At 38.4% G+C, this 23,568-nt stretch overlaps 1 protein-coding gene across 1 annotated transcript in view; it reads left to right on the forward strand.

The window, feature by feature from the left end:
• Positions 1 to 22,015, forward strand: part of LOC126143133 (disks large homolog 5-like) — an 86,252-nt gene extending 64,237 nt beyond the window's left edge. The window contains exons 7-10 of the mRNA XM_049915342.1: positions 2,557 to 2,745; positions 16,643 to 16,808; positions 17,021 to 17,186; positions 21,712 to 22,015. Of these exons, the coding sequence (XP_049771299.1) occupies positions 2,557 to 2,745; positions 16,643 to 16,808; positions 17,021 to 17,186; positions 21,712 to 21,838 (648 nt within the window). The 3' untranslated portion in view covers positions 21,839 to 22,015. The remainder of the gene's footprint in view (positions 1 to 2,556; positions 2,746 to 16,642; positions 16,809 to 17,020; positions 17,187 to 21,711) is intronic.
• The last annotated feature ends 1,553 nt before the right edge of the window (positions 22,016 to 23,568 follow it).

A 23,568-nucleotide genomic window follows, 5' to 3' on the forward strand; every position in this document is an offset into this window, starting at 1 on the left:
ATAATTTGTTGATCCCTTCCGAATAATAGGAATTATCCGTATGCAAAACAGCTATTAGTTCCTGCAGTCACCTCCTCGTTTCAATAAAATCATTGTCCTGCCAGCTATTTCTTCAAATTGGGGAACAAATAGTAGTCTGGAGAATAGGGGGGATGTGAAATGAGTTGGAATCCTATTTCCATTAATTTTGTGACCACTACTGCTGAGGTGTGTGAAGGTGTATTGTCGTGATAAAAAAGGACTTTTTTGTGGTCCAATTGCCAGCGTTTTTCTTGCAGCTCGGTTTTCAAACAGTCCAATAATGATGAATAATATGCACCTGTAATAGTTTTACCTTTTCCAGATAGTCGAATCCCAAAAGACAGTCGCCATAACCTTTCCGGCCGAAGGAATGGTCTTTGCCTTTTTTGGTGCAGATTCTCCCTTGGTAACCCATTGTTTAGATTGTTGTTTGAGCTCAGGAGTATAGTAATGTATCCATGTTTCATCCACAGTGACGAAACGACAGTTAGTCCTGTGGATTCTTCCTGAACGGCTGCAAATCATCCTTGCAATGCTTCGCACAATTCAGTTTTTGGTCAAGTGCGAGCAATCGCTGAACCCATCTTGTGGATAGCTTTCTCATGTCCAAATATTTATGCAAAATAATATGTACCCATTCATTTGAGATGCCCACAGCACTAGCAATCTCACGCACCTTATCTCTTCTGTCATCCATCACCATATCATGGATTTTATCAATGATTTCTGGAATTGTAACCTCCACAGGGCATCCAGATTGTTCAGCATCACTTGTGGCCATATGGCCACTCCGAAAATTTTGAAACCACTTATAAACTGTTCTAATCAAAGGTGCAGAGTCACAGCAGTGTTTATCAAGCTTCTCTTCAGTCTCCTGAGGTGTTTTGCCTTTCATAAAGTAATGTTTAATCACCACAAGAAATTTTTTTGTCCATTTGTTTGACAATGACTCCACTTCCTTGATTCACGCAAATGTCAAACACAAAGAAATAGACCAATATGGCTGAAAAGATACTACTAACTGAACATGACCTCGATACGGGCCAGTGGTGCCATCTCTTGGACTTTGCACGGACTTTTCAGATGCCCCTCGTATGTAATAGTTCTCAGATTGAAATTTGATTTTTGAATCCCCCACCTCTGAGAGCAATTATTTAGGAGGTAGTGATTCAGTAGCTTTCAAAACACTTGAGGAAGAGAAGCTACGTGGAGAAAACGTAACGATCACCAAGCAGGAGTGCAAAAAAGCAAATGGGTATGAGGCTATGAGGACTGAAAACTGCATATAAGGGAAAGAAATTGGAAGATGGCTGACGATTAGATGGTAAGAATAGACATGAAAAAATCTGTCAAGGAAAGAATTCAAAACTATTATGGCATAGCAGTAGCATAGAAGATATTAGAAAAGCTGTGTGGGCAGTTTTGTTTCACCTCTTCAAGAGACAATAAACCCAGTCATAGGCCTTCCAGAAAGTGATTTTATTTACAAACCAGCTATTTCTTTTGCAAGTAGAAATCTTGAAAGAAACTTCCAAGGATTTGTCAGATGTAAATCCACTGACGAAAATCACTCCCAAAATCCTAACGAGTCCACGAACAGTGTAATCTGGGAGAGAATTCCCGAGAGTTTTGGTGGCAATCGGTATACTGCATTTTGGTGTCTTGGATGCAGTGACAATATTCAGTGAAGGAAATGTTGCAAGATATGAAGTACTGAAAAGGCTGCTTGAAACCTTTGGTCATTTTGCAGTAAAACAAATGTTAAATTTAGATAAAGAAAGGCTTTTTGTGTCTGAGAACTGTTTGAGACTTTGAAACAATGGCAAGACAGGGAGGAAAAAGGATATTGCAAGATGAAATGGAAGAGGATGCAGACAACCCAATGTATGGAGCTGGGAGGCATTGTCAACTTTAATGGCTGTTTTCTGTAAGTTGTATTTTTCAAGAAAAAGTGTACTTTCTTAGTTTCTATTAACCAGAATTTGTTCAAAATTATGGGGTATACTCATTGGAGAATTGTGCATATTTTAACACGGGGATTTTCGTATTTTGTAAATCTCAAAGAAGTTAGCCTTATGTACATCGAACGGTGTAGAAAGTTTGTCTACTTTTCACAAATATAATTATCTTAAAAATAATCAATACTTTCAGAAATACCTTTGTTAGTGGCTAGAAATGTGCAACCCAAGGCATATTTTCTTCAAATTTTTATTCCCAATAATTGCTGAAAAGGGTACCTTTTATATGAATAAATATTACATTGTTTAAGATAGGGATTTTTCCAATCTGCCCAAAACTCTTTAAATGAAGTAAAATCATATCAGCCATATTATGTCTTATGTAACTGTGTAAAGTTTGTGATTGCTATTTGTCCTGTGGTTAATGCTTTCTCACAAAGGCGACACTGTGTGCAGTAGAATCAACATTCATTGGTGCTGAAGAAATGTAATACTTGCCAAGAAATAACTCCTGTTCCTCTATACCTGCAACAGCTGAAATGAATATTGTTTTAATGTACGGCCTTTTTTTTTCCAGAAAAGTGCTCAGAAGGAATTAATGAATTTAGCTAGCGATTTGTCTCATAGCTGGCACAATATTGAGAAAGCAGCGGAAAAAGCTAGAAGGAAACGTTCACAGGTAGACATAGAATGCAAGGAAGCACCAAATCATCTCACAGAACTAATGAACCAACTGAGAAGAGCTTCAGCAGAGGAACTTAAAGCTGTAAGTATCTCCTTCTCTTCCATGCAGATAAGCAGGTCTTGTATAGCTTTCATGTTGCATGATGCATATGTAGTTACACCATCATTTCTGTATATTTGATGTGGGAGAAAAGTAATGAGACTGATTTTTTATGTACCGTAGTTTTTATTTTTTCAGTCAATAATATTGCCCAAGGGAACTCCCTTGGGCAACTATACACTGGCAGTCATTGTTCCCACTCTGGGTTGCAGTGCTCTCGGTCACATTCTTCTGAATGTTCCTGAATCCCAAAATGTCATTTTAAGACATTTTTCAATTTTGGGGAAAAAATCAAAAGGACTCAGTTCAGGTGAATAGTGGGCCACAGAACAATATGAAAGCCTTTTGAAGTAAAAAATTCCACGATGGAAGTGGCCGCATGGCATGGGGTGATCTCACGAAGCAGCATCCACTTGTGTGCAATGTCCAGTCTCAGTTAATAATTCTCTCTTTCCTGAGCCTTTCAACTTTAGCTTTGTAAAACATTTGGTTGAAAGTTTGTCCTGGAGGAACAAATTCTTTATGCACGATAGCCCTACTGTCAAAAGAGCAAATTTGCTTTGTTTTGATCTTTGATTTGCTTATTTGAGCTGTTTTTGGTCAAGTAGATGTGTGTGTGCCACTCCTTACTTTTCCACTTTTTCTCAGGATCCCACTCATAAATCCACGTGATGACTCGACTAAACCATTAGTGTGCCAAAGTTTGATGTACAGTGAAAGTGTTTAACAGGTCACCCATCATCCTTATTGTTAAACTTCAGTCTGATCTCACAAGAGCACGCACACTGAAGTGTTTTTCTTGGTGTTTTAGGGTTTCGTGTAGCTGCTGGCTCGCACCTTGTACTTGAAACTGAGTCAGAACACTTAACAAGATCTGTTACCCGACGTAACATCTGAAGTATTTACCTTTTCCTTTTAATCGAGTGCTACAGTTGATTTTCTTGAAGTCGGGGTCCTGCTAATCAGTGCCTCAGAAATCCTGTGTGTTGCTGAGGAAAGGCTCGACTTCTTAACATTCTGAAGTTACTGGAGCAAAAGAAGAAAACTTACTCATATCATAAAAAGCACGTCCTCTAGTTTCAGACATATATTTCCTTGAGTAGTTGTACGGCTCATTAGTGTGATTCACGAATTAGAGAAGAACACAACTTTCATAAGACATATGCCTTGAAGGCTCAATATGACAGTCCAGATTGCAGTATATTTCAACTGTCGCAAAACCATCCTGTCTCTCATGTTAATTTTTGGAGAGTGTGGTTGCTCTTTGACAGTCAAGCCACTGCCAAGCCACCACCACAAAACGTAAAATGTGCCACCCACAGCGGGTGAAGCAATTTGTCACCACTTCTTGCTGTTTCCTTGTATTCCACACTGCCCGCTTAATGTCTGCAAACACAAAAACAGCCATGCACAGTATATGTTCTGCGACTTACTTGCTACTACTTAATATTATTCTGTCATGTTCATCTTTCCTTGCACCACATGACGAGTGTTATACAGGCGCCCACTAGAACTGATAGACTCAATTCAGTGCGTACACATACAGGGGGCGCACACGCGTGCAGACGCACAGTTTGTTGCCTGGGTTACTTCCCATCAAGTGGACTCTCCCAGCATTCACAAAGTCTCTCTGCAGTGCCGTATAATTGTTAACCAGTTATTTTCAACAAGATGGTGTAACTTCACATACAGCTCGCGTTTCAATGTCACTGCTTGCTGATGTTTTTTGGTGATCGCATTATTTAACTGTGACTTTGGCCTCCACGATCACCTGACCTAACACCACCTGACCATTTTTTTTTTTTTTTTTCCCCGGGGTTTAGCAAAAGCAACTGTCCAAAATCCATCAATGAATGGAAAACTGTAATATCTACTTTCACTGCTTTTGTTACAGAAGAAATGTTACAGCTTGTGTTTGGGAACATAAGACGAAACTATCTTTGGCTGTAGTTTAAACTATTGTTTCTTCAATAAACTGGTTCTGAGTATAGTGGCATCAACATAACATGGTTTTACACCCAGAACTGTTTTATTGAAGATGACAAAGGCTGTAAAAGCCTATGCTCTCGTAGGCAGTTGTACTGTTATATGTATTGTAGTATTGGAATAAATCCCCCCATGAACCATGGACCGTGCCGTTAGTGGGGAGGCTGGTGTGCCTCAACGATACAGATAGCCATACCGTAGGTGCAACCACAACAGAGAGGTATCTGTTGAGAGGCCAGACAAAAGTGTGGTTCCTGAAGAGGGGCAGTAGCCTTTTCAGTAGTTGCAGGGGCAACAGTCTGGATGATTGACTGATCTGGCCCTGTAACACTAACCAAAACGGCCTTGCTGTTTTGGTACTGCGAACGGTTGAAAGCAATGGGAAATTACAGCCGTAATTTTTCCCGAGGGCATGCAGCTTTACTGTATGATTAAATGATGATGGCGTCCTCTTGGGTAAAATATTCCGGAGGTAAAATAGTCCCCCATTCGGATCTCCGGGTGGGGACTACTCGAGAGGACTCGGGAGAAAGAAAACTAGCGTTCTACGGATCAGAGTGTGGAATGTCAGATCCCTTAATCGGGCATGTAGGTGAGAAAATTTAAAAAGGGAAATGGATTGGCTAAAGTTAGATATAGTGGGAATTAGTGAAGTTCGATAGCAGAAGGAACAAGACTTTAGGTCAGGTGGATACAGAGTTATAAATACAAAATCAAATAGGGGTAATGCAGGAATAGGTTTAATAATGGATAAAAAAATAAGAGTGCGAGTAAGCTACTACCAACAGCATAGTGAACGCATTATTGTGGCCAAGATAGACATGAAGCCCGCGCCTACTACAGTAGTAAAAGTTTATATGCCTACAACCTCTGCAGATGATGAAGAAATTGATGAAATGTATGATGAGATAAAAGAAATTATTCAGGTAGTGAAGGGAGACGAAAATTTAATAGTCATGGGTGACTGGAATTCGACAGTAGGAAAACGAAGATCAGTTTGGATTCCGTAGAAGTAATGGAACACGTGAGGCAATACTGACCCCTATGACTTATCTTAGAAGCTAGATTAAGAAAAGGCAAACCTATGTTCCTAGCATTTGTAGACTTAGAGAAAGCTTTTACAATGTTGACTGGAATACTCTCAAATTCTGAAGGTTGCAGGGGTAAAATACAGGGAGTGAAAGGCTATTTACAATTTGTACAGAAACCAGATGGCAGTTATAAGTGTCGAGGGGCAAGCAGTGGTTGGGAAGAGAGTGAGACAGGGTTGTAGCCTATCCCCAATGTTATTCAATCTGTATATTGAGCAAGCAGTAAAGGAAACAAAAGGAAAGTTCGGAGTAGGTATTAAAATCCATGGAGAAGAAATAAAAACTTTGAGGTTTGCCGATGACATTGTAATTCTGTCAGACATAGCAAAGGACTTGGAAGAGCAGTTGAACAGAATTGACAGTGTCTTGAAAGGAGGATATAAGATGAACACCAATAAAAGCAAAACGAGGATAATGGGATGTAGTCAAATTAAATTGGGTGATGCTGAGGGAATTAGATTAGGAAATGAGACACTTAAAGTAGTAAACGAGTTTTGCTATTTGGGGAGCAAAATAACTGATGGTCGAAGTAGAGAGGATATAAAATGTAGACTGGCAATGGCAAGGAACGCGTTTCTGAACAAGAGAAATTTGTTAACATAGAGTATAGATTTAAGTGTCAGGAAGTCATTTCTGAAAGTATTTGTATGGAGTGTAGCCATGTATGGAAGTGAAACATGGACGGTAAATAGTTTGGACAAGAAGAGAATATCAGCTTTCGAAATGTGGTGCTACAGAAGAATACTGAAGATTAGATGGGTTGATCACATAACTAATGAGGAGGTATTGAATAGGATTGGGGAGAAGAGGAGTTTGTGGCACAACTTGACTAGAACAAGGGATCGCTTGGTAGGACATGTTCTTAGGCATCAAGGGAGGACCAATTTAGCATTGAAGGGCAGCGTGGATGGTAAAAATAGTAGAGGGAGACCAAGAGATGACTACACTAAGCAGATTCAGAAGGATGTAGGTTGCAGTAGGTACTGGGAGATGAAGCAGCTTGCACAGGATAGAGGAGCATGGAGAGCTGCATCAAACCAGTCTCAGGACTGAAGACAACAAGAAGATATTTGCATGCAGTGGGGAAGGGTAAAAAAAATTAGATATTTGGGTAGCACATGGCCCAAGCCAAAATCACAAAAATGAGTGGGTGGCCATATATGCATCTCCGCTTGTGTCATCAATTAGCTCATGAACAACACCGACCATTTGTATGTTGTTGTTGTTGTTGTTGTTGTTGAGAAATGATGTCTTTATGCTAACTTAAGGAAAACGCAGCAGCTACTCACTGTACAAGACGTGCATGCATCCACAAAAGATAATGTTATGCATCTGGTAGAACAATGACGGTATGGTGTACTACAAATTGCTTCGCTAAGGCGTAACCATTACTGCTGACATTTACTGACAACAACTGAAATGTCTGGCAAATGCAATCCAAGAACAATGACCGGGAAGATAGCGTGATGTGATGCTACTCCACAGTAATGTCCTCCTGCATTCTGCAGGACTGAAAAGTAATACTGGAGCTGGGTTGGAAAGTCACTCCGCACCCACCTTATTCACCTGATTTTGAGACCTCAGATTTCCACGTTCTCTGCTCTCTATCAAACAGCTTTCAAGGTACTCCCTTTCCAGATGGAAACACCCTCTGAGCATGGCTCGACTAGTTCTTCACCTGATAGCCACATGATTCCTACAGTTTAATTGGAAAGTTACCCTGGCATTGGCAGACTGTTGTAAACATTGAAGAAGAATATGTCAGTGATGACTAAATCCTTGTTACGTGTATCTGTTGTGTTTAATAAGCTTAGGTACAAATGCTATGAACTTACGCAGCAACCTAATAGTATGGAGGTTAGTGCTTAATGAAGAAAAGATTGTAGAAAGTCAAACAATGGAAAATTCAGGTTGGAATGCAACACTATTATGAAAAGGATAGTTGCTTCTCACCATATACCGGAGATGCTGAGTTGCAGATAGGCACAAACATAGGTTGTATTTGTGTGTGGAGAAGAGGGAGGGGGAGCATATTTTTGATAAATATCTTGTTGGCTGAAAGCTGATTTTCTGACAGTTTTTTGTTGTGCCTTTCTGCAACTCGGCACCTGTGCTATATGATGAGTAGCAGCTGTCCTTTCCATAATATTGTTAGATTTTAGAAAGTGTTGCAGGTATCACTAAGTGGAAGGAACACCTTGGCATTTTATACGAAGCTGGAAATTTAATTAAGATATGAGGATGGTTTGAAAAGTTCTCAGAATGGAATAGAAAAAAAGTACTTACATCACTGAAACATTTTTTTCATTTTTCAATGTAGTCTCCTTGTAGACTAATGCACTTGGTCCAACAATGTTCCAGTGCCTTGATCCCATCTCGAAAATGAGTTTCCTCCAGACTTGCAAAAGAATTGTTAATTCCAGCTATCAATTCTTCATTTGAAGTGAATCTGCGTCCACCAAGAAAAATTTTTAGTTTTGGGAAGAGATGGAAGTCTGTCAGAGCCATATCAGGTGAATAAAGTAGGTGTGACAACAATTTATACCTTAGTTCGTGTAATTTTGCCATGCCGCTGGCACGTGTGGGGGCACATGTCAAGAGTCGCAGCACCCATCTTGCAGATAATATTTTCATTTCTAATTCTTCAGTTTAAATGCGATATACCTTTTCAGATGATATCTGGCAAGCGTGAGCAATTTCACGCATTTTCAATGGGCGATCCTCCACACCTATTTTGTGCACTTATGCAATGATTTCTGGAGTAGTGACACGTCTTGGCCGGCCACTGTGCGAATCATCTAAGATCTCTCGACCAAATGTAAATTCGTTCACCCACTTGGCAACAGTTGTATATGAAGATGCATTGTCCCCTAGTGTATTCTGGAAATCGGCATGAATGTCCTTTGCTTTCATACATTTCTTTACAAAGTTCTTAATCTCTGCTCGAATCTTGAATTTTCATTTTTTTTTCTTCCTTTTTCCCCCCATCTTTGCAAATCACTACGTGGGAGCAACAGAGCCAAGTCACAGCCACAGCTCTCTTCCGAGAGCATGACACCTGTTTACAGACAACAGTCCAATGAATATCACGTGAAACACTCGTTGTGCTGGTGCTGACCTCTTGTGGTGATTCCAAGAACTTTTCAAACCACCCTCGTACACCAAAGAAAGGAAGGAGTGCCTTACTTGTTGTTGGTAGACTAAGCTACATGAAGACATGTGAAAATTTGTTCAATAAAAATATTAGAATGGAGGAGGGATCATGCGCTTCCGTTATGATACAATGGTTAAATTGTGTTGAAATTATTTCAGTAATGTATGAGATCATGGAAGTAAGTGCAGTCAGCTGGTTATCACCATTCCCTACATCTACATCTATACTCCACAAAGCAAAGTCAGGTGAGGGTGGATGGTACGTTATGTATCAATGTCGCACCCCCACACTCTTCCCCATTCCATTCACAAATGACTCGTGGGAAGAAAGATTGCTGATAAGCTTTCATGTGAGGTCTGGGGTATCTCTAATTTTCCCTCCACGGTCTTGTCGCGAAATAGTGTGTACATAAAGTTCAAGAATACTTTAAATTATCGTCGACTGCGGCAGTCGCTTCCCGTATTCTCTCCCAGAGCTCTGCTACATCACATGCTAGGGCGGTACATACACCAGATCTATGTGTCCCCACATTAAAAAGTCACACGGAGTGAGATCTGGTGATCGGGAAGGCCCTTTCATGAAACAGCTGTCCCCTTTTGTAGCAAGGACGATCTATCGATGCGGCAGCTCCGTGTTCAGGTACCGATGAACTTCGCAATGAAAACGGGGTGGAGCCCCATCCTGCTGAAAGATGAACGGAGAGTCTGATTGCATTTGAGGCATCAGCCATTGCCCCAACATGTCCAAGTAGGAATATCCAGTGACAGTACTCTCGGCAAAGAACAATGTGGCCTGTACAGTTTTTGACGCGACACAGCACAAAGAACATTTACCTTTGGGGAATCGTGCTCAAATTCAATGCATTCATGTGGATGCTTTGAACCCCATATTCAACAATTATGCCTGTTCACTTTCCCATTAGTGTGAAAAGTGGCTTCATCGCTAAAAATTAAGCGATCAACAATGCCATCCCCATCCTCATTCAATTGTTGCAACTGCAAACAAAACTCAAAACACTTGTCTTTGTCGTCATTGAGCTTCTGCACTAGCTCCAATTTGAATGGTTTCATGGACAGCTTCTGTCACAGGACTTTCCACACTGTCATTGGAGCAGATTCCTTTGGAGTCTTTACAAATGTCTCTCGTACGTGCTCCACATTCACTTCACTTGCACTGGGACATCTGCCTCTCTCTGTCGGGCACAAGAAACCCGTCGTAACAAATTTGTTGTGCCAGTGGTAAATGGCCTTCCATGTTGGTGGCTTCTTGCCATACTTGGTTCTAAACAATCATTGAACAGCTGTAGCACACTTGTTTTTCTCGAATTCCAACACACAGAAAGCTTGCTCTGCACCTGAACGCGCTACATTTGCAACTAGCACTGACTATCAGCAACTTACCAAACTACGCTGTGGTGGTATACATAAAAAAAAAACTTTCAGGGTTTCTCTTCAAAATGACATGTATAATATCTGTCCAATGTTTGGTTCTTGTGCAATAAATAATTGAGTGTTCCCGGACTATATGTACACCCTGTACATGTTGTAGGAAGCAATATACTAGTAACTCTTCTAGGAATGATAATTAATTGAAACCCTCAGCTCCCGACAGGTGTTGTTGATATACGTCGATGGGGACAGCTGAAAATGTGTTCCCCGACCGGGACTTGAACCCAGGATCTCCTGCTTACATGGCAGACGCTCTATCCGTCTGAGCCACCGAGGGTACAGACGAATAGTGCGACTGCAGGGACTTATCCCTTGCACGCTTCCCGTGAGACCCACATTCCCAACTGTCCACCGTCTATATACGTAATGTACCTAATAGATATTTGCCCTTCCACTCATTACTCGCGCACACCAAGTTGTCTATTCCCATAAGAGTTCAGGCAACCTGTGCGCATTTGCACAGACGAACGTCAATGGCTGGATAGCCTTTAACTATATATATGAAGATAGTAATTGTTCTCGAAAGAACAGATACCATTGATCACCGTGCAGCTTCTCTAGAATAAATGATAATTAATTAAAACCCTTATCTGCTGACAGGTGTTGTTGATATACCTCGATGGGGACAGCTGAAAATGTGTGTGTGTGTGCCATGTAAGCAGGAGATCCCGGGTTCGAGTCCCGGTCGGGGGGCACATTTTCAGCTGTCCCCATCGAGGTATATCAACACCTGTAGGCAGCTGAAGGTTTCAAGTATCATTCATTCTAGAGAAGCTGCACAGTCATCAATGGTATCTGTTCTCTCAAGTACAATTACTATCTTCATATATATATTCTAGGAATGTACGCTCTTGGAAGTTTTGACAGTAAAGAGCACAGTGGTGCAGAATGCTTCTCTTGCAGCGTCGCTCTGGGATTAGCTGAGCATCATCTTCACTCTCTTACTAAATGAACCTTTAACGAAATGTGCTGCTCTTCTTTGAATGCCCTTGTTCTTGTGTCTTTCCTGTCTGATACAGAAACCAGCCTGACGAGGTTCATAAAGTATTGGTTGAACAAGGGTTTTGTAAGCTGCCTGCATTGTGGGTTGCCTCCATCTCCACAGGATCTTCCAATGAGTCTGTTTGGTGTCAGCCGCAGCAATAAGTTTCATGTGTTCATTCCACTTTAAACTGCTCCATACGTACATTCCTAGATGTTTTATGGGAGTGATTGCATCCAGTGAGTGTTCTGCAGTTGTTCAGCCATATAGCAGTGGGTCTTCCTGCCTATTTATTTGCAATTCATTAAATTTGTTTTACGTTGAGGGTCACCTGCCAATCCCTGCACCAAGCATTGATCATTTGCAGATTGTGTTGGATTTCGATTCAATTTCCTAGTGTTGCAACATCTCTGTACACAACAGTATTTTCCATGAATATCTTCATGGTACTTTCAACATTAGGACATTTATGTATTGTACATCTGAAGGTTTCTCTCTATTGAAAATGACATGTTGTTTTCTGTTACCTAGAAAATCTTCAGTCCAATCACTCAGCTTGTCCAATATTCCATATGCTCCTGTTTTGTTGTCAAAGGTATGAAATTGTGTCGAACACATTCCGGAAGCTGAGAAAATGTTTTTTTCCCCTTTAAAATTCATTTTTGTAAGTTAGTTTCTGTAGTTGTAAATTATTTTTATTGAGGTTGGATTCCTCTGGAAACCATGTTCTCAACTACCACAGTATTAGTGCTGTAAACAAGAAAAATGGCAGCGTCAGTTGTAAGAGATTTGAAATAATTTATTACAGCAAATTGATTTGTCACCGCATGGCCATTTTCAGTACAAAAATAAGTATTGAAGACTCGTGTAATAAAAGCACATACTAACAACTTCAACATGGCCGTCCGCAGCTTGTGGTCTAATGGCTAGCGTTGCTGCCTCTGGATCACAGAGTCCCGGGTTCGATTCCCGGCTGGTTCGGCCATTTTATCTGCCCAGGCACTGGGTGTTTGTGTTGCGCCATCATTTCAACATCATCATTATTTGTGAACATGGCTAAAATTTGACTGTGTAAAGATTGGGACACTGTACAGGCACTGATGACCGTGCGGTTAATCAGCCCACAAACCAATCATCAACATCCTCCTCATCCAACGTTTATTGTGTGTTGAGGTCATGTTGAAGTTATAATATGTGCTTTTATTGCACAAATTTTAAAACTAATATTTGCACTGAAGAGGGTCCTGTAGTGAATGAAATAGATTTTCTGTAATAAATGATTTCATCTCTCTTAGAATCGAGGCTGCCATTTTTTTTTGATACAGGAGCTATTATTATTATTATTATTATTATTATTTCTTTACTTTCTCAGACGTTAAGTCTGGTTAAAAATGGAAAGTGACGCGGACCTTGATCAAGCGTCACTTCCTTTTAACTGTACGATATATTGCATTTAGGAACTTTCGGGTAATTGAACATGTATCAATAATTACGGATTTCTGTAATTGTATATATAAGTTTGGATGTAGCTGTATTGCATTGATGTACTGGTGGATATTGTGTGGTATGACTCCTGTAGTTGATAGTATAATTGGTATAATGTCAACTTTATCCTGATGCCACATGTCCTTGACTTCCTCAGCCAGTTGGATGTATTTTTCAATTTTTTCTCCTGTTTTCTTTTGTATATTTGTTGTATTGGGTATGGATATTTCGATTAGTTGTGTTAATTTCTTCTTTTTATTGGTGAGTATGATGTCAGGTTTGTTATGTGGTGTTGTTTTATCTGTTACAATGGTTCTGTTCCAGTATAATTTGTATTCATCATTCTCCAGTACATTTTGTGGTACATACTTGTATGTGGGAACGTGTTGTTTTATAAGTTTATGTTGTAAGGCAAGCTGTTGATGTATTATTTTTGCTACATTGTCATGTCTTCTGCGGTATTCTGTATCTGCTAGTATTGTACATCCACTTGTGATGTGATCTACTGTTTCTATTTGTTGTTTGCAAAGTCTGTCTTTATCTGTTGTGGTATTGGGACCTTTAATAATATGCTTGCTGTAATATCTGGTGTTTATTATTTGATCCTGTATTGCAATCATGAATCCTTCCATCTCACTGTATATATTGCCTTTTCTTAGCCATGTGTTGGATGCGTCTTGATCGATGTGTGGCTGTGCCATGTAGTGTTTTCTTTCTCCAATTTACTTTTTTTGTATCTGTTGATGTTATGTGATCTAAAGGATTGTAGAAGTGGTTATGAAATTGCAGTGGTGTAGCCAATGTATTTATATGAGTGATTGCTTTGTGTATTTTGCTAGTTTCTGCTCGTTCTAGAAAGAATTTTCTTAAATTGTCTACATGTCCGTAATGTAGGTTTTTTATGTCAATAAATCCCCTTCCTCCTTCCGTTTTGCTTAATGTGAATCTTTCTGTTGCTGAATGTATGTGATGTATTCTATATTTGTGGCATTGTGATCGTGTAAGTGTATTGAGTGCTTCTAGGTCTGTGTTACTCCATTTCACTACTCCAAATGAGTAAGTCAATATTCGTATAGCATAAGTATTTATAGCTTTTGTCTTGTTTCTTGCTGTCAATTCTGTTTTCAGTATTTTTGTTAGTCTCTGTCTATATTTTTGTTTTAGTTCTTCTTTAATATTTGTATTATCTATTCCTATTTTTTGTGTGTATCCTAGATATTTATAGGCATCTGTTTTTTCCATTGCTTCTATGCAGTCGCTGTGGTTCTCCAATATGTAATCTTCTTGTTTAGTGTGTTTTCCCTTGACAATGCTATTTTTCTTAAATTTGTCTGTTCCAAAAGCCATATTTATATATCATTGCTGAATACTTCTGTTATCTTTAGTAATTGGTTGAGTTGTTGATTGGTTGCTGCCAGTAGTTTTAGATCATCCATGTATAGCAAAGGTGTGATTTTGTGCAGGTATGTTCCAGTAACATTGTATCCATAATATGTATTATTTAGCATGTTGGATAGTGGGTTCAGAGCAAGGCAGAACCAGAAAGGACTTAATGAGTCTCCTTGGTATATTCCACACTTAATCTGTATTGGCTGTGATGTGTGATTATTTGAATTTGTTTGGATATTAAGTATAGTTTTCCAATTTTTCATTTCTATGTTTAGGAACTGTATCAATTTAGGATCTACTTTGTATATTTCCAATATTTGTAGTAACCATGAATGGGGTACACTATCAAAAGCTTTTTGGTAATCAATGTATGCGTAGTGTAGCGACCTTTGTTTAGTTTTAGCTTGATATGTCACCTCTGCATCTATTATCAGTTGCTCTTTACATCCTCGAGCTCCTTTGCAACAGCCTTTTTGTTCTTCATTTATAATTTTGTTCTGTGTTGTATGTGTCATTAATTTCTGTGTAATGACTGAAGTTAATATTTTGTATATTGTTGGTAGGCATGTTATGGGGCGATATTTAGCTGGGTTTGCTGTGTCTGCTTGATCTTTAGGTTGAAGATAAGTTATTCCATGTGTAAGTGTATCAGGGAATGTGTATGGGTCTGCAATGTAACTGTTAAATAATTTAGTTAGATGTGAATGTGTTGAGGTGAACTACTTTAGCCAGAAATTTGCTATTTTATCTTTTCCAGGGGCTTTCCAATTGTGAGTAGAATTAATTGCTTGGGTGACTTCATGTTGCAAAATTATCACTTCAGGCATTTGTGGTATCATCTTGTATGTGTCTGTTTCTGCTTGTATCCACCGTGCATGCCTGTTATGTTGTACCAGGTTTGACCATATGTTGCTCCAGAAGTGTTCCATGTCTGTTATGTTTGGTGGATTGTCTATTTTAATGTGTGTGTTATCTATTGTCTGGTAAAATTTCTTTTGGTTTGTGTTGAATGTTTGGTTTTGTTTCCTTCTATTTTCACATTTTTTGTATCTTCTAAGTCGTTTGGCCAATGCTTGTAATTTCTGCTTCTTTTCATTTAATTGCTCTATCGCTTCTTGTTGTGAGATTTTACCTAAACTTTTTCGTGTTTTTTTTTTTTTTCTGACATTTCATTTTTTATAAATTGTGTTAGCTGTCCGATGTCTTTTCTCAGTTTTTCTATTCTGATCGGTAGCCTGTGTTGCCAAGCTGGTTTTGTGGGTTTCTTCTGTGTGTTGGTTGGTTCTGATCTCTGCCTAGTGTGTATATTTAGTGTCGTGAGTGCTCCTATATAAACCAGTAGTTGTAACTCTTCCATAGTTGTGTTTTCATTTATTTTGTTGTGTATGATTGCGTTGGTAGTTTTTATTGTTGTTTCGACTTGTGGGTTATTTGGCGGTCTATGCAAGAATGGTCTAATGTCTGTATTTGTGTCTTTGTATTCTATATATGTCAGCTGAAATTTATCTTCTATATCTAACATGTGTCACTTCGTATTCTATTTGTGCTTGTTCTGGTGGCTGTCTGAAGATTTTGTTTTCCTCTGATTGTTTAAAATTGATGTGTGTTGTCCTTTGTTTGCTCTGGGATGTTTGAGTCCATTACTGTATTTTCTTCTTCTTCTGATTGCACATTATTTTGTTCCAGTATTTGTTGTACTTGTTGTTTGATGTTTTCTAATTCTGACTGGGGTATCCTGTTATTTTTTATTATTACACGGATCTGATCAGCTAGTCGTTGTTCTGTTAAAAATTTTAATTCTGGGTATCTGGTAATAAATTTTGTGTATACTTGTGATCTGTATCCAGTTGTGTTGGTTCCTAGGTTTTCTTGCTTGGTAATAACAGAACATGAGGTGTTGGTTAACTTCATCTGACCATCTCATCCTCTGTCTTTGTTTTCCTTCTAGGGTGGTTGCAGGAAGCATATCTTGCAAAACACCTCTATTTGGATTTAAATAATTTTCCAGTTGGCTAGCAGTGTCGTTACCATTGTGCGCGGGCATAGGGTTCAAGCGTCGTCCCCGACCATGACGGCGCTTGTCCGAGGCTTCTTTAGTTCTGTCCTGAACCAACTAATCACACTAGCCCTATTAGTGGTTTGTTCTTTTCGTCGCCTTTTACAACTGGCAGAACATACCGGAGGCCTATTCTTTTCCCGGGCCTCCACGGGATATTATTATTATTATTATTATTATTATTATTATTATTATTATTATTATTATTATTATTATTATTATTATTTGAGGTGTTAATGACAGAACTGCAATATCCAAATTGTGCCCCCAATCTTTCTTTGATTGCAGTTGCATGAAACCATGGTATCACTGATGAACAGAGATTCTACTTTACAAGAGACATTGGACTTTGGTACAGCATATAATGACTTGTTCTATATACTGGATCTTGTGGCGCAAAAGAGGATGGCAAGACATAGGACACTAAGTTTACCTGAAATGTCTATCCTCGCAGGTAAGAAATGGTAACTTGGAAAAACATTGCAAATAATGATTGGTCTTTAGATTTATGTGCCAGAACTTTGTAAGAACTGTGTTCACGATGGTCTGGCTGAATTAATTTCTGCAAAATGCTGCATTTTTAATAAAATAGAACAAAGTGACACCTGTAAAATCATTAGGATGATGAAACTTTGATATGGCTTATGAAACAAAAATAATTTTCAGACGATCCTCGTTTAGAGCATCTCATTGGCATGCACTCAGATGAAACACGTGAATCTGAAAGTTCCAACAAATTCTCAAATACCTGTGAGTGGAATCAACATATGGATGCTTTACTGTCTAATAATGATCAACTGGTTCAATCATTAAGAGACCTCATTGCTGTATGGTGAGTTCCAGCAAATGTATGTTTCTATATTTCAATTGATGTCCAGTGTATAATCTTGATTTAAATAATTGAAAGAACAAAATTCATATCTTCGTGGACTGACTGACTACTATGTTACAGAATATAAAAACTGTAACATACATATTTAGAAGTATTTATTGCAGTGTCATAGTGTAATGTCAGTTTGAAACAGCAAGGTGTGAGGAAGGGACCTCCAGGAGTACGTACATCCTATTTGTTCTACACAAGTATCACACGTTATTACTCTTGCGTTTTGTTTTGGAAGTTTCGATTCGAATTCCTTTGTTCACCAGTTCGTTGTTTTCATTTCTATGAGAGGTATATGTGGCATCTTGAGTGCTCTCACTGTTCATATCATTTACTTGTGATTGGAGTATATTCTTACAACATGACTCGTATTCTATAACCAATGTATAGTATGACAGTTCCCAAGACTACAGGAAGAGAACACACACACAATCATTAAACCGTCCAGTAGAGCTCAGATGCTGCTTACGGTTGCCACACCAGGGAAGGTTTGGGACGTTTACCATTTGTAATTTTGGTTCCAGGGTTCCCTAAATGAGTTAGACTGTGTCTGCTTTCCTAACTACTGATACAAAGACCCAACTGCAAGATGAGATCTATAGGTAGCACATTTCTCAACACTTTATTGCAGTAGACTGTGCGGAAAATGTCTCAAAGAGATCTTTTGCAGTGTATGTTAACTCTGCTGCAATCTTAAAGGTTTTGCAGTTTTTGATCCTGAATTACACATTTAATGCTCATTGCATGTATTCAATCTATATGTGTGATAAAATAGTGGTGTTACTTTTAATCACATGTCGTGTGCTGTGTTTGACTGACAGAAGCAAACTAAGTGCCGAATTTGAATTGAAATGTATGCGAAGATAATGTGCCTTTTTTTTTACTCGTGCTTTTGTATAATGAAATGTGCAGATTGGTATCCCACATTAAAGATCTGTCCTAAACACATTATTTCCAGTATCGTTTGTTAAAATAGTCTCAGGAAAAGTGGCATAGGTAGCAAGCTATTACCATTACAGGTATATTGTTCTGTTGGAATTACGTGTACCCTTACCTGGATCTGCACTGTTTATAGTTCTCAGTTGTTATTCAGGTATGGTCTGGATGCACAACTTACCTCACTTTCACCCTGGACCCATATTCCAAATATTTGTCTGATACACAGCACATTCTATTCATATTTTGCTATTCTGACTCACAATATGTACACTTATTTGTAAGAAAATAAAATTCTCAAGAACTCTGGTACAATACACTCAGAAGAAGAAACTTGCTAATAATGCATTTGAATCTCCCAAATGCTGTCAATGAGAGAGGAAATTCTCAGCAAGTAGCAACTGAAGGTAACAGGACATGTTTCACATGCATCTTTTATGAAGCTCTGGTTAGATGGTCCTACTTGTGTGAACATGTGCTAGTGCTTTCCGAGACATTTACAAACTTTGCATTGCTTCTCTACAGCAGATAGAATTCCCAATTGATATTGTCATTCTACTAAATTTATTCCAAACCATTGTGGCATGGTTGTGCAGCAGCCTTATAATGTGATTAATATTAAAAAACAGTCCCGGCCCACATGTTTGTTCTCAGTGGTTTTTAAACCATCTTCTATGGTTTGCTTCCTGTTAGGTTACCATTTAACCTAATAATTCCATAACTCTCTCTCTCTCTCTTTTTCTTTCTTTCCAGCTCCACACTGGTGGCATCTTCTACATGGTTGAGAAAAACCTGGGTATTTAGGAAAAACTCGGTGGATAAATTATTTATTTTTTTTTGCCATTTTTTTTCATATTGGTAATAAAGCATCTAAATTTAAAGTCCCATGATTAAGTTATTCACAAGTCTAACCCATTCTAACTTCTGCAGAAAAGATAATTTACATGTAAAAGTTAGTTTTATTGATTACCAGCTTAGCATCTGCCGCTTCACTCACTCAGACTGTGTGCTCTGCACAGATTTTTTAAAACTGAATTTTTATGTTGTTCACAAATTGCACTAACTTCTAAACTTTTCATGCAAATTAAGGCCATAGAAGCATGGTCTTTCCCAAATGTACTTCTTACCAAAAAGTGATTCTTTTAGCTGGAGTCAAAGATGGGCATTAATCATGCCTTTTGCATTCTTGTGGAGACATTTCCATAGAAATGTTCATCCCTAAAACACATTTTTTATATGTAACTGATAAGTGAAATACCAATTTTCATATTTTTAACGTTAAAATGTTTTTTAATACAAGAAAATATTTTCTTACACACTTTTATCTCTCGTTTCATTCCCTAAGGAGTTGAATTTCCAGCAACAGTGTAACAGCTAGTTTTTTTATTTCTAACTGAGAAGCCAAATTGCAGTTTTGAGATTTAGCTTTAAAATATCTTCATAATGAAATATTTGCATAAACAATCTCATTCTCTGTTTCACCACATTAGCATTGTAATTTCCAAAAACACTAACACGACTTTTTTAAAAATGTCTATAACCAAGAAGACAAATACCAATTTTCATAGCTGTAGCTTCAAAGAAACTTCAGTTCTTTAGAGCTATCTTCGAAATCGACTTAATAGCTAATATTTTCAAAAAGCTTTCCTTCTATTATGCGTGGGATTTCAAAAATCCCTTCCTAAACAATGGCTTCAGTATAAGATCGACAGTCTCTCCAGATTTAAAGATCCTGTCTTTGGCAGTTTGGTTTGGGTGTGATGAGTCATTCACGACATTGCGTTTTATATGTATGATAGATAGATTGTAATTTAGAGAGAAACCTTCAAATCATTTGGATAAAGATGTATAAGTAATAGCTAGATTCCTTACAGTTTGATGCAGGATACAAATTCATCTGTGCAAAATAGCTCAGTCAGAGCAAATTTTCAAAGGATAGAAAACCCAGGATGGAACATGGACAATATGAAAGGAGATAGTGCTGCTCACCACACACACCAGGCATTGAGTGGCTGGCAACAGATGATTGCTGGGAGGACTGTTGCCAGCTTTCCATGGGAACTACTGGTGGAAACTACAGTATGATTAAAATTATGTGTTAGTTGACACTTCTGGCTTTGTATTTGCTTTCCTGAAATAGGAGTGCTCAATGTCACACACATTCACTGTTGCCAAACTGCCACAGCAATTGGTTCATTTCCAAGTGCTTGTCTGGCTTTCTTTCTTGACGATGTTTTCAGATCCCGAATCCTGAGTCTGGCCCTCTTGTTTTGTATTTCAGTATACCTGATACACAAGGCGCAATTCAGCGTTACATATACAGTTTTTATAATCCTAGAGACGAGCTTATGTTAGACGAGCTTCGCATGACATTGCATGAAGCAGAATTTTAATCTATTTGCACTTGTTTTTCTTCCTATTATTCCCTTTTCATTGAAATCTGCTTGTGCTGTCTATAACCTGCAACTGAGTGCCAAACAGGACTGCTCAATGGTTGGTAATACGGCAGCTGGTGTAGGCAGTGAGAGGATGGTTTCAGATAATCAGTCAGAGAGAGAACTTACAATTTGCTTTTAGCACTGCAACTGAAGTTTTTTGGTCTCAGAGTTTGCTTGTAGAGGTTAACTCTAATAGCCGTGAAAAAAGTGATTGTGATTTTTTACTTCTGCTGTAGATTGTTGACTGCCACTTTGTTGGCTACATTGCAAATCATTAGGTTTTGTTTAGTTTAGGACACAAGTTTAAATTCAGGGCTGTACAATGATCCTTCTGGCGCAATTAAGTCGTGTGTCACTTAAAATCGGCTGTGGACAGATCATCTCCTATTGCTGTCTTATCTCGTGCCAACCGCTTCAGACATTGCTCTACATTACACAATAACAGCATTCGAGAAGCGAGCCCGCCGTGTTTCTGTGCCGCCTGTAACAGAGCGGTAGCCGGCAACAGATGTGGCAAAACTGTAGCAGCAAGTGACAGACGTCAACTATTGAGTAATTGTGATCGGAGCATAGTCGTCTGTAGAGCACTGACAACATGGAGGTACTGTGTACGTGCGGAAAGCAGGTGCACCAAGTCAGTTGCAACTGTCAGTGATCTCCTCTCGCGACTCCACTGTAGTTGATTACTGTGAAATTTGGTCGATTTTCCTCACCGAACATGAATATGTATCCATCTTAAGTGCTTATGCATTCGTACTTGTTATTCATTATAGGAATTAGATAGTGTTTAGACTTAATGGACATGTTAATCTACTGACAGTCTGTTTGAAACAGTAGATGAATGTTATCAGTTTATTAAATATGTGATTCCCTTTCTAGTGAACTGACTATCCAATAAAAAATTCATGTACATGTGAGTTAATGCCTGATCTTATTTGTCCTTATTGTTACATGTGTAGCTGGATATCAGTGTCATAAGTCTCTTTCTGCCAGTGATGTCCTGTGAATCTGTGCTTGTAGTTCTTTGCTGATTGTATCACTTACATCCACTGTCTGTTGCTGTGGGTAATCAACACAAAAAGCACTTTATTTCTATATTTTAGGTGGCAACAACCATTTGAGACAGGTGTTCCAGAAGATATGGTTGTAAATGGAAAGAACATATTGCAGCATACAGCTCACTGGGATCGTGTAACAGCTTTCGTGGAAAGAAAGCAAATGAAGGAATAAGTTGTGGGGAAATCATATTTGAAAATTAGGATTTACAAATTTATTTATAGATAACATCATATTGTTTTAATACTTGACAAAAGCTATGTTGCTCTGTTAACTTGCAAGAACCTGGTTGAGTTATAGGTTTTTACACGTTTATCTGTGCAATATGTAAATTAAAATAAACTACTTTCTTCATATACTACTACAAAGTAATGGTCTTTGCAATGCACCGATGCACAACTGTGATTTCATATATGTAAGTATCTGAGTATGTGGCACTGCCTGTGTATGCAACCCCCCCCCCCCCCAACCGATTATGCGCTCCCACCCCTCTCCGTCCATCTGTCGCCTCCACCTCGTCCATGTCTGCCCCCTCCCTTCCCTCTATGGTACATTCAGCAGCAAATGTGAATACTGTCTGCTAAATGTGTTGGTAATAGAGTTAGCAGCAAAGTAGTAATAAATTTAAACATCATCCCTGATGTGACATTTTAACTGCATGAACTGCAAAATGTACTATGTGATAACTTTTTTCGTCTCGTAATTTTGTGAGGGCTGCAAGTCAGAAAAAAATTGAGTAACGGTTTGAAATTAAGGATAAAGTTGGTTGCAAGTCACTAAGTACTCCCGTTGGCAAATACTGGATAGCAATCATAGTAGCTACATGCTATGCAACAAATAGTTTGGAAGTATGGATTAAACACATCGAAGATTGTATAAGCACTGTATTCGTTTCTTTCAATTTTATCAAGTAGCACAAATTGATTAACACAAGCATTTTCTCAAAAATGATAAAGTTCTAAAGTGAAAGAGTAAATACTTCCCCTAATTCACGTAAGGTTCTTAAAGTCGGTAAGTATCTTGTACTGTAAACTTTGTAAATAAGGCTTGTCCTTCCTCAGGACTTGAGCTATCTTGTTATCAAGTTTTATGAAATCTGTTCAGCTATTTAGTTATAATAAATTTAAACGTCATGCATGATGTGACCATTTTTCCATCTCAATGTGTATGGCATTTTACTCCTGAACTGTAATAGGTAGGTGGTTCTTACCCACACAGCAATTGTTGCCTGACAGTAAGGGACGTGTGTACCAAATTTGGTTGAAACTGATCCAGTGGTTTAGGAGATGTGGAATATACATATGTGTATACATAAGTTTTTGTAATATGGATGGATTATCTAAAGTTTAAAACTTTAGAGGTTGTAACTTTTCCCCGTCAAATAAATTGATAGGCTCAGCAGAACAAAACTTTGAAACTCTCTGTAACTGTTTCACTAAAATTTTGGATGGTGTAAGAGCTGAAGTGCTAAACCACTTGATTTCCCCAACTGTATTAAAGAGAATTTCAAATGACCATTGTTGTTTTTCTGACTACTGTGTAATATGAAAAAAATTAGTATCCTGATAAATTTTTAATTGTAATGTGAAGATAATTGGTTCAAAATTGTTCAAATGGCTCTGAGCACTATGGGACTTAACAAAATAATTGAGAGACTTTCTAATGTAATGAAACAACTGTTTATCCTAAACATGAATACAACAGTAGCGCTGGTCGATTTTGCCAATGTGGCCTCTCTGTCTGTAACAAGTAAGTATACTCACCATTTTTCAGAATTTGTAATATTAATATGGAAGTTACAAAATTCCTCAGTTTGAAAATAACAGTTAAAATAAAATTTTTTTGTGTCGTCTCATTCTCACGGTAGGCACATACCGTGGGAAGCAAGGAGGGGATATTGTTTG

Source organism: Schistocerca cancellata, unplaced genomic scaffold (genome assembly GCF_023864275.1).
Source record: "Schistocerca cancellata isolate TAMUIC-IGC-003103 unplaced genomic scaffold, iqSchCanc2.1 HiC_scaffold_782, whole genome shotgun sequence".
NCBI classification, from domain to species: Eukaryota; Metazoa; Arthropoda; class Insecta; order Orthoptera; family Acrididae; genus Schistocerca; species Schistocerca cancellata.